The sequence below is a fragment of the Populus alba genome, chromosome 9, assembly GCF_005239225.2.
Source record: "Populus alba chromosome 9, ASM523922v2, whole genome shotgun sequence".
Lineage (NCBI taxonomy): Eukaryota > Viridiplantae > Streptophyta > Magnoliopsida > Malpighiales > Salicaceae > Populus > Populus alba.
Genome location: NC_133292.1, coordinates 10,426,219 through 10,438,076, shown reverse-complemented (window position 1 = coordinate 10,438,076; position 11,858 = coordinate 10,426,219). Strand labels below are relative to the sequence as shown.

At 40.9% G+C, this 11,858-nt stretch overlaps 1 protein-coding gene across 1 annotated transcript; it reads right to left on the bottom strand.

The window, feature by feature from the left end:
- Nucleotides 1–10,922: 10,922 nt before the first annotated feature.
- On the bottom strand, nucleotides 10,923–11,523 carry LOC140955963 (auxin-responsive protein SAUR21-like). The gene has a single exon (XM_073411455.1). The coding sequence runs from the start codon at nucleotides 11,217–11,219 to the stop codon at nucleotides 10,923–10,925; it is 297 nt and encodes a 98-aa protein (XP_073267556.1). The 5' UTR covers nucleotides 11,220–11,523.
- Nucleotides 11,524–11,858: the final 335 nt, after the last annotated feature.

Below are 11,858 nucleotides of genomic sequence, written 5' to 3'. Positions count from 1 at the left end.
TTTCTTGGCCGGTTCAGGGAGAAGAAGAAAATTCAAAAGGTGAGGGACATCCGTTGGTCTCTGCCCACTGCCCTCGGGTCCTCCCCAAAAAATTCACCAATCCCCCCTCTCTCCCCCCTTTGACATCACTGGGGATGAGAAGAAATATGGGCTCTCCTCATGAGGAGGGGCCTCCATGTCGGCTGGAAACAAGGAAAAAAAGACCATGGGTGGGGGGCTAAGTCCCTAATTTTCAGCTAAAAGAGAGGGATTAAATGTTATTGGGCCAAGGGGAGCGGCTGCTTTCGGGTGAAGAGAAAAAAAAAAAAAAGTTCTTAGGTTACCTCCCCCTCCAATATTCAAAACTCCCTGCAAAAATATTATTTGGGTCTCAAAATTGTTTTCTTAACTTTTTTTTTCTTTTTTTTCTTTTTTTCTTTTTTTTGTAAAATTTGATTTTTCTTGTTTTTTTGTATTTTTTTGAAAACGAGCAATATCAACGTCGACTCGATGAGGAAAATCAATGATTTTAAAAACGACGCGTGAAAAGTCGAACGCGTTTGAAAATCTTTTGAAAAATTAAATTCTTTTTAAACGACGTTGAAAATGCTAAAAACATTGCAAATATATTAAAAACATATTTTTGGATTTTTGTTGTTTTTCACTATTTTTGGATTTTTCAAAAACTTTATTAAAAAGATGGGTCAAAAATTGGGTAGCAACAGTTGCCCCCTCTTTACAATGCTTACGAAGCAAAATTCCTCAAAATTTTGCATAGTAAGCTTTGTAAAGAAAACAAAAGGAAAATGATTTCAATATCTTGGGCGACTTGCCCACACACCCACACTTGTCTATTTTCACGGGCGACCTGCCCCCATGCTCTCAAAGTGGTCTATTTTCAGGGGCGACCTACCCACACACTCACACTGGTCTATTTTCAGGGGCGACCTGCCCACACACTCACACTGGTCTATTTTCACGGGCGACCTGCCCACACATACTCACTCTGGTCTATTTTCAGGGGCGACCGACCCACACTCTCACACTAGTCTATTTTCACGGGCGACCTTCCCTTTTGATTAGGTTTTACCTGAGATCCCATCTGGCGATCTAACAAGAACAAAAATCGGTGTGTAGCTCGATCAACCTGAAATCCCATCTAGTGATTCTGCGTGATTAGACTAAACTGAGATCCCTTCGCCGATCCCCTTTAACCATAACCAAGGTCTTGTGTAGTTAGACTGAACTGAGATCCCTTCGCCGATCCCCTTCAACCAGAACCAAAATCCTTTCCAATTAGGTTAAACTGAGATCCCTTCGCCGATCCCCTTCAACCATAACCAAGGTGTGTGTGGTTGGGCTGAACTGAGATCCCTTCGTCGATCCCCTTCAACCAGAACCAAAATCCTTTTCAATTAGGTTAAACTGAGATCCCTTCGTCGATCCCCTTTAACCATAACCAAGGTGTGTGTGGTTGGGCTGAACTGAGATCCCTTCGCCGATCCCCTTCAACCAGAACCAAAATCCTTTTCAATTAGGTTAAACTGAGATCCCTTCGTCGATCCCCTTTAACCATAACCAAGGTGTGTGTGGTTGGGCTGAACTGAGATCCCTTCGCCGATCCCCTTCAACCAGAACCAAAATCCTTTCCAATTAGGTTAAACTGAGATCCCTTCGTCGATCCCCTTTAACCATAACCAAGGTGTGTATGGTTGGGCTGAACTGAGATCCTTTCGTCGATCCCCTTCAACCAGAACCAAAATCCTTTTCAATTAGGTTAAACTGAGATCCCTTCGTCAATCCCCTTTAACCATAACCAAGGTGTGTGTGGTTGGGCTGAACTGAGATCCCTTCGTCGATCCCCTTCAACCAGAACCAAAATCCTTTCCAATTAGGTTAAACTGAGATCCCTTCGTCGATCCCCTTTAACCATAACCAAGGTGTGTATGGTTGGGCTGAACTGAGATCCTTTCGTCGATCCCCTTCAACCAGAACCAAAATCCTTTTCAATTAGGTTAAACTGAGATCCCTTCGTCAATCCCCTTTAACCATAACCAAGGTGTGTGTGGTTGGGCTGAACTGAGATCCCTTCGTCGATCCCCTTCAACCAGAACCAAAATCCTTTTCAATTAGGTTAAACTGAGATCCCTTCGCCGATCCCCTTTAACCATAACCAAGGTCTGTGTGGTTGGGCTGAACTGAGATCCCTTCGCCGATCCCCTTCAACCAGAACCAAAAATCCTTTCCAATTAGGTTAAACTGAGATCCCTTCGTCGATCCCATTTAACCATAACCAAGGAATGTGTAGGGTTGGGTTAGACTGAGATTCCTTTTGGCAATCCCCTCTAACCAGAACCAAAATCCTTTCCAATTAGGTTAAACTGAGATCCCTTCGTCGATCCCCTTTAACCATAACCAAGGAATGTGTAGGGTTGGGCTAGACTGAGATTCCTTTCGGCAATCCCCTCTAACCAGAACCAAAATCCTTTCCAATTAGGTTAAACTGAGATCCCTTCGTCGATCCCCTTTAACCATAACCAAGGAATGTGTAGGGTTGGGCTAGACTGAGATTCCTTTCAGCAATCCCCTCTAACCAGAACCAAAATCCTTTCCAATTAGGTTAAAGATCCCCTTTAACCATAACCGAGGAATGTGTGTAGCTCGGTCAACCTGAAACCCCATCTGGCGATTCCCTTTAACCAAAGCTATATGAGATTTCATCTGGCGACCTCATTCAACTGGAATAAAAGAATGTGTAAAAAGTGGTCTCATTATAATGGGTGACCTACCCAGGAAAAAAATGGTGGTCTCATTGTGATGGTGACCTACCCAAATGGAAAAGAGGAAGAGTGGTCTCATTCTTATGGGTGACCTACCCAGGAAAAAAATATGAAGTGTAAAACGGTCTTATTATGATGGGCGACCTACCCAGATGGAAAGAATGTGATATGACAAGTGTGAAAAATAGGACTTACCTGGCGAAGTCTTTGAGGGGATGACAGAAGAAGGGCTGGAAAACTTGGTGCTTCCTGATACTTCCCGATCATAGGATTTGAAAACTCGGTGTTTCCTGACTACAAGGGTGATCTTTTCATTTCTTTAGGATTTCCCTAATGGTAGGGTTCATCCCATCTTCCATTTTATTCCATGATCAAAACTGATTCTTTATTATCATCATCACCACAATGCTTCTTTCTTTTTCCACCATCTTGTTGGACCTCATTAAGGATTTTCCTGTAACAATTCAAAAATATGTGCAAATGTTTTTTTTTTTTTTTAGGTTAGATGATATGCATGCATCCTTACCTGATTTGAAATATAGGTCCCCCCCTCTTTGATGCTCCATCGTCATAGGGTGCCCTTGTTTGTATCCCAAAGCATTGTTTGTTCTTCCGATACATTGGCTCCTTCATGTGCTAGCTATCCACTCAACTGTAAATGCAGTGCCCATCTCGGGCTGTCTTTGACAATTACTGCTTGCATCGTTCATCAAGCTTGACCCTGCCCCCAAATGTGGTACTGCTTGATTCATCATGAAGGATTTTCTCTCCTGGGTTCTTCTGAGAATTATCCTCTGATTGATTGTGTGCATCATGCCAATACCCATCAAGATTGTTAATCAGTCATGAACTGGCCTTTAGTTGAAACAGTACTATTCAAGTACATGTTATCATCAGCCTCCTTGGAACTCAATCAGTCATCCAGACATGCATCTCATAGCTTGCAGTACAAAGGCTCATGGTTGTATGCTCAGTGCTCTTCTCATAGATTCCTTTCAACTCTTCTAATCAGATTGTGAAAAGAAATGTCTCAGCCTCATCAATGATGTTGCTTTTATCACCCATACTCATGTGGTGAAGTGCTCATCTGGCTTCAAAACAAATTGTCCCACACAGTCAGTCTTCGGGGTGGGTGCCTTTCTGACATTCATTCAATGCAATTGCGTGGTAACGTCTGTCGACAACCATGTTTCAAAGGATGAAAATATGAGATTGTCCTTCAAGTGCAGCATTGTTCCATAGTCAGTCTTGGTGGTGTGCATATGTTCGATGTTCATTCAAATGCACTCACCCGATAACATCTGTCAGGAGTCATAGCCATGTTTCAGAGGGTGACCCAAGATGAAGATATGAAAATATCCTTCAAGTGCAGTGTTGCTCATCAATTGCTGCTGAAGTTTACTAAATCATGGATTGTCTTTGAACAACATTGCCCCTAGTTGATCTGAACATGCTCATTCTTTTGTTTACAACCAAATGGCTTTTGTGAATGCCAGGGACGACTTTGATGGACTTTGATGACTCATCATGTGATTCTTTCTTTGCCCCCAGCTGATCTGGATACTGTTTGTTTTCCTTCTTAAGGTCCACTGTATTGCCCCCAGCTGCTCAACTTTTCAAGGAGTGTCGAGGACTTCAATGTCATTTCTATCAATGATTTTGCATACTCAATCAATGTTCTTCTGTGTTTGATAATCTTCCTTGTTCTGGAATCAACTCTCATATTTCAAAGATCATGTCTATTCAAAGTCTAGTTTGTTGAAATGAAATCAGAGATGTCCTTTTTTGAAAATCTTTTGAAAATCAAGCTTTTTGATCAAAGACCCAACACACGTTATTCGAAATACACAGTCCTTTGATTGTCTTGTATTTTGAAAACAGAAATCGACCCGTTGTAGGATTAAAATGGCTTTTTCCATGGTTCTTTGTATCAATTTGAATCTTTGATATTGAGTATATCATTTGATAGTCTATGATGAGGTGACCTTTTTATGAATTTCAAAAGCAAGGCACCCAAGTCAACACTTAGGCTTTATCAAGAAAGATTATTTCTTTTCTTAGCACTTGTTTTATCAGCATGCATAATAACCAATAGCTTAATTCATGAAGTCACGACCCTTATGGAAAAGCTCTTCAAGTTTTGAGAGCGTCATTTATCGGTTCAAATTGCTTGCTTGATTAAAAAGGGCTTTTAAGAGCACGTAATGCAGGCTATGGTTCATGGCTATAAAAGAAAGGAATTTCAAAGGCTCAAAAGGTGTTTGAGGGTTTCAAAAACCTAGGATCAACATCAATTATTCATCAACTTGTTTTCTATTGTTGTCTTTGTAGAGGAAATGACACATAACCTTGTTATCCTCAAAGTTCAGACTTTTCTTAACATAAGTTATAATGCAAATCCACCTTTCCTTGATGAATAACCAACCTTAATCATCTGATAACATCAGAGGCTTTATAATGGACACCGAAAGTCACGTTTATAACTTAGTCTTTTTTTTGGTATTGACTTTTGTTGTGCCTTTCCTTGATTGAAATTTCTTTTGCTCTTCATAGACTTGATAGGTGTTCTCCTTCCTTTATCTTTGACTTGTCTTTAAGTGAAGGCAATTTCAACTTCTTTTTTTTTTTTTTTTTTTATCATAGCCTTCCTTAAAAATTTCCCATATGCCCCCAGTCTATGTGTTTTGTTTTATCTCTCTCTCAATCATTGGACTTTTGTTCTAAGCCTTCCCCTTTATCCATCAATTACATCAATGTCTTCAAAATATCTCTCATTTGCCCCCAGTGTGGGGTGTGATCCTAGTCAGGGTTTTCATAAAAAAAAAAATATTCTATCAAGCTCAAAATGGGACTACAAGGGATATAATTTTTAGAAAGTGAAGGGAATATCAAAGATGGCCTTTTCTCATTTCAAGCAAGGTCGGTTAGAACTGATAAATTTTGACCTCATCCAATGTAATGATTGGGACTTGTAAGAATCATGATTCACGAGTCCATAACTACCGAATCCACTACATGTCATTATGCATACTGCTAAAACTTAGCTATATGATGTGTGGTTCAGTTTCAGGAGGTATGAGTTTAAAATTGTTTAGTCACCTCATGTTATTTTCAAGCATCGAGTCATTTCTGTAATCAAAACACTTTTAATCTTCTGGATTGATTAGCCTTTATTGCATGTTGGAGTTTGATCAAAATATTTTATCAGAATAAAATGATAAACATCTGTTGATTTCAAAACAACAAAGAGACAAAAGCAAGGCATGTTTCGTTGAAGGATGAGATGTGATATCAAAACAAAATGCAGAATTCCAAAACAATATGATTGACTGTTCATCACCATTCTTGAATCAGCTTTTCTGGCAATATCTGTGTTTTGCCTAAGCACTTTCGATCACATGTCATTTTGATGATGTTCGGGGGACAATATAGCCAATGACACCCTCCTTTGCAAGCTCCACTTGTCCCTTGCTCACCAACTTTCAGAATCGCTTCTTGAAATTCTTGCAATTGCTCCATTGAAATGGTTGAGGACCCCACCATGACATCACATCTCTTATCTGGATTGAACCACCTGGAAAATAGTGATTACATGGGATTTGTCGGAGTCAAGCAAAATTCTGGAATCTGGTAGATCCTGGTCGACAAACTTAAGCGGCAGAGGAATGTCAAACTTGGCAAAGACATTTGAGCAATTGATGCTACCGTGAGACCTGGCTAGACCACATAATTAAGGTTTCACACTGTCAAAGTCATCTCTTGATTCACCTCTCATCATGGTTCTGGAATCCATGGCAGATCCTTCAATCTTTCCTCTCTTCATAGCTTGTTCAATCCTTCGGCAAATCCTCACAACATCATTTCAATCTTCCAATGTTGTTGTGGTTTTAGGATTGTTGGAAACCCGTCAATATCTAGGTAATCCATGCAGTGCGCAAAAACAAAAATGTATGGAATCATATATTGTCAAAATTGGAAGAGAAACTGATGAATCCACAACTCCTCTATTTTCTCTTTGATTCCTCATTGACGGTGCAGCAAACAGCCACTTTTGCGTTTTAATGCCAATACTGGTAGGAGAAAATTGTGGACAATCTGAAACCACTGCATCCCTTCTTGGATTTCCCAATTACAAATCCTCAAGTAGATTCCTGCCGAGAGATCTCTGCAACGTTGAAGTTTGATGTCTGCTCCATGTTTTCAAACCAAATCTGGCTCTTCAACATGCTATAATTTCTTCGTGCTGAAATTGACGAGAGAAATATTTGTAGCATATGTAATTAGTAGATCCTCTCTTGCACTCTCAACTTGCAGCATCATAAACAAATTTTTGTAGAGAGAGCTCTGCCACGTTGAAGTTCGACAACTACTCATATTTTCAGACTAGGCCTGACTCCTTTGCCTAGTATAATGTTTTGCTCGTGCCACACTTAGAAGTTCAGTATCTGATCATGATTTTTCAGACTAACACCTTGTGTTGCTGAATTGGAATTGAGCTCATAATTGGGGTAACTTCAAAGCAGACTAATGCACCATGAACAGGAGACTAGTAGTCGTTTGGTTCTATTAGATGATGTGGAGGCGATGAACACTTAACAGTACAACTGGACAAGAATCAGAGTTGTCATTAGTTGATGACTGAAGGCATTGTTGCTGTTGTTCATGACTGAAAAGGAGAGATACAGCTTCACTTGGACGTGGACAAACAGTGTTCCCACAGAAGACTGTGCAGACATTCTCTTTCCATTTAAATACTCAACACTTGTTCAAGCAAATCTGAGTCTAGCTATTTCACCTTTGAGGCTCTCAACCTTAATCTGATAATGAGCCTCTATCCGACACCTTTCTTCACTTCCATCATCTTTCTTCAATCACGTGCAGCACAGCTTGTGCGGGGGACCTACCTTTCAACCCGGTACATGCATGATAAATTTATGAATATGTAATCTATATGATGAACTCGCCCTTCGAGGGGTGACAATATGGTCGTAACTCTTGTATGATGGAACAAGAATCATGATTTTTGCCCAAACTCTACAATGAAAATTTTCGGAGTGACGACCAATGTGTCACCCACAAGTCTTGAGTTCAAGATGCTTCAAGAAGGGTTTGCTCGGATGCAAAACAAATATTTACGGAGCATACATCCTACAGGCAGGTTCTAATCTTTTTAAGTGAGACAAAAGGTAGGTTTACTATTCGGTCTCTAAAAAAGGTCTCTTGTTGTCCCAGTGATCGCCCTCGTGGAGGCAATATGGGGGCTTGTAGGCAATGAGATGGTATGTGTCCAACTATTACCAGTCTAAGCACTCAACGAAGAGTTAGGGTTTACACAAACTTAAACCTTGACTAAAAGTCATAAGGTAAGCTGCTAGTCCCCCTCCTAACCTGAAGCTTGTGTGTGCTTTAAAAAAAATTAACTATGTGATGCATGAGATAATTCTACAAAATGCATGGATAAAAAAAATAAAAATAAAACACAAAAATGCAAAAACATACACATCAAATATACAAAGCTTAGTCCAATAATGTTGAAAACAATACCTTCCTCAGTGGAGTCGCCATTCTGTCGCACCCCAAAAAAAACCAGGCGCACGGCATCGGCTGGCGATTATTCGTCCTGTTTTGCTGATTTGGTTCTTTGGAGTCGCCACCTAGTAATTCATTGAGGGCTACTAGGAAACCTGATGTACTGGTCTTGTCAGAGATCGCGGGTACGGGACTGGTTGTGGTTAGGGAAGGTATTAGCACCCCTAACGCACCCTACCTGAGGTAAGCTGCTTTGTGGACTTGATGTGTTAAAGAAGTTTTAAAAATTCTGTTCTTTCATCGAATTTCAAAAAATACAACTTACATGTAAGTTCATGATTCTTTATCCGTGATGAAATCAGAATATTAAATTCTTCTTTATTCTTGCAATTTTATCATATAAAAAAAAAATTATATGTAAAAAAAAAAAAAAAACACAAAATAAATAAATAAATATATATATACATATAATAAATAGCTTGGGCTGGGCCTGTATTGGCCCAGCCACAAGGCTGGACTCAGCCCAGCCGCATGGGCTGGGCTGATGTTCCAGCCCTCTGGTAACAGGGCTGGACTCAACCCAACCGCATGGGCTGGGCTGATGTTCCGGCCCAAAAAAAGAAAAATACAGACTCAGCCCAGACCCATGGGCTGGGCTGATGTTCCGGCCCAAAAAAGAAAAAATATGAACTCAGCCCAGACCCATGGGCATGGGCTGATGTTCCGGCCCAAAAAAGAAAAAAAAATGGACTCAGCCCAGCCGCATGGGCTGGGCTGATATTCCAGCCCGGAGTGAAAAGAGACTGAGCTGATGTTCCAGCCCGCCCAAAACAAAAAAAAAACATTTAAATTCCTTGTTTTTTTTTTTATTCAATAACATACATAGAAACAAAAACAATACAAACACACACACACAAACATTTCTTTTTTTATTATTATTATTATCACTCTCTTTCCTTTCCTTTTCTTTTTCTTTTTCTTTTTCTTTGTCATCCACATTTACATAAAATACAAACTATAAAAAAAATAAACTCAAAATTACACAAATATTACATTAAACAATTTTACAATTACAAAATTAACCCCAAAATCGACTGAAATTACAGGGATGCAGCGGGAACAGTGTTCGGCAGGATTTCTAGGCGCGGGAACAGGGGCGGCGCGTGGCGCCACCAGAAAAAAAAAAATCCAACAGCAGGGGGGTCCGGATCGACTTCTTCCCCTCTTCTTTCCTCGCTGGCGCCGACCTGCAGATCAAGCAAAGAACGCACACCAGTCGATTTTAATTTTTGTTCTCTGTTTTCAATTTATTTCTCTTCCTCTTTGTTTCGGGTCTCCTTCTCCTTTTTGCTGTTCAGTTTCGTTATTCTGCCATTTTCTTACGGCTGATCTGGTGGTTGTGGAAGGAGTATTGGAGGCGGTGGCTGCCGATCTGTGGACGGCGCTGCTGCGGGCCGCCGCTGGAGAAACGGCTGGAGGAGGGGAGCTTGTCTCGCGGTGTGGCTGAGCTGGGTTCTTCAATCGTGGGGAGATCGGTGGCGGTGCTGAGGAGATCGCCTGCAGATCGGTGGCTTGGTGGAAGGGAGATCAGCGGTGAGGGGCGGCGTCTCGGTGTGCTGGAGGAGCTCGGCCGCCGCTGTTATGGGCTCTGTTCGTTGACCGGCTGCTGCTAATGAGATCAGAGGAGAAGAGGACGCTGCTCTTGGTTTATCCGGTGAGGGTGAGGAAGACAGCAGAGTGGGTCGGCTGAAAAAAAAAATATATATATATATATATGGCCAGGAGGGAGACGGGGGAATTGGGGTGTTGGCTGTGCTGGGTTATTGTTCCTTGTGGTCTGATGAAGAGAGTGAGGGGGAGCTGGTTCGGTGGCTGCGATGGGTAAAGTGGAGGTCTGGTGGAGGTGGGGTCTTCGGGAGGCTGAGGAAGAAGAAAAAAAAAATGGCTTTGGAGGGGGCTCTCGGCTGTGTTTCTTGGCCGGTTCAGGGAGAAGAAGAAAACTCAAAAGGTGAGGGACATCCGTTGGTCTCTGCCCACTGCCCTCGGGTCCTCCCCAAAAAATTCACCAATCCCCCCTCTCTCCCCCCTTTGACATCACTGGGGATGAGAAGAAATAGGGGCTCTCCTCATGAGGAGGGGCCTCCATGTCGGCTGGAAACAAGGAAAAGAAGACCATGGGTGGGGGGCTAAGTCCCTAATTTTCAGCTAAAAGAGAGGGATTAAATGTTATTGGGCCAAGGGGAGCGGCTGCTTTCGGGTGAAGAGAAAAAAAAAAAAAGTTCTTAGGTTGCCTCCCCCTCCAATATTCAAAACTCCCTGCAAAAATATTATTTGGGTCTCAAAATTGTTTTCTTAACTTTTTTTTTCTTTTTTTTCTTTTTTTTTTTTGTAAAATTTGATTTTTCTTGTTTTTTTGTATTTTTTTGAAAACGAGCAATATCAACGTCGACTCGATGAGGAAAATCAATGATTTTAAAAACGACGCGTGAAAAGTCGAACGCGTTTGAAAATCTTTTGAAAAATTAAATTCTTTTTAAACGACGTTGAAAATGCTAAAAACATTGCAAATATATTAAAAACATATTTTTGGATTTTTGTTGTTTTTCACTATTTTTGAATTTTTCAAAAACTTTATTAAAAAGATGGGTCAAAAATTGGGTAGCAACAGAAGGCATCTTCTTTGCAAGGAATTGTAAGACCACCCATTGGATGATTGAAGCCAAATTCTTCCTCAGATCGATCAAGCAAGGCTAGGAAAGAAGGATGATTAATATATGAAATTGGGACCACAAACCGCTTCTTTTGGCATTCTCCAACGTACACTGCAACGTGCCCTTTCGGAAGATTTGAGTGATTTCTACTCAGAAGAGACTGATGTTTGAGGATTCTCTTGGCATTACGAGCCACAGAGGGAAAACTAAGGATACCCATGTCAGGAAATGTATGATTTGAATAGAAATGGTTCTGGTAGTGAAGGGGAGAATTTGTAAGTGAAGCACCTTGGGAGTTGGAAGGGTCAAATGAGGTAGCTGCATTTATAGAGATGAGAAATGGGTGCCTGTATTTCTTCCAAAAGGGACGCTTCACACACCACTTGGCTGATGGCTTTAAGCTCAGCAAGGATAAGCTCGACAGCGTTTTTGAGTTTCTCTTTCTTATTTATCCACAGATACCACTTGATTCCTGGAGACCTAATCGAGACACACATCTTGGTCCAAGCCTGGCGTCACTCACTATTAATTCTTCAAAACAGGCAGCTGAACACTGGTATATTTATGGACATGCATCTAATAACACTATGATTCTTGTTCTCGAAGGCAAAGAGCCACTCATCAATGGTGTCTACTATTTAAGTCCAGAAATTGCCCGTTGCTACACGTTGTACTTGTCTGGTTCCAACGGTCTTATAGGAAGTAACCCGCCTTCAGTTTTAGATTTCCACTCTTTCCAAGGTCTAAAACTAAAACCATTAAACAGAAATCTCAAGTCATAATTGTGATATGATTGAAATGAACTAAAAACCCTTTAATGCCATGGATGACTTTGTGAATATTATTCATATTAAGATTT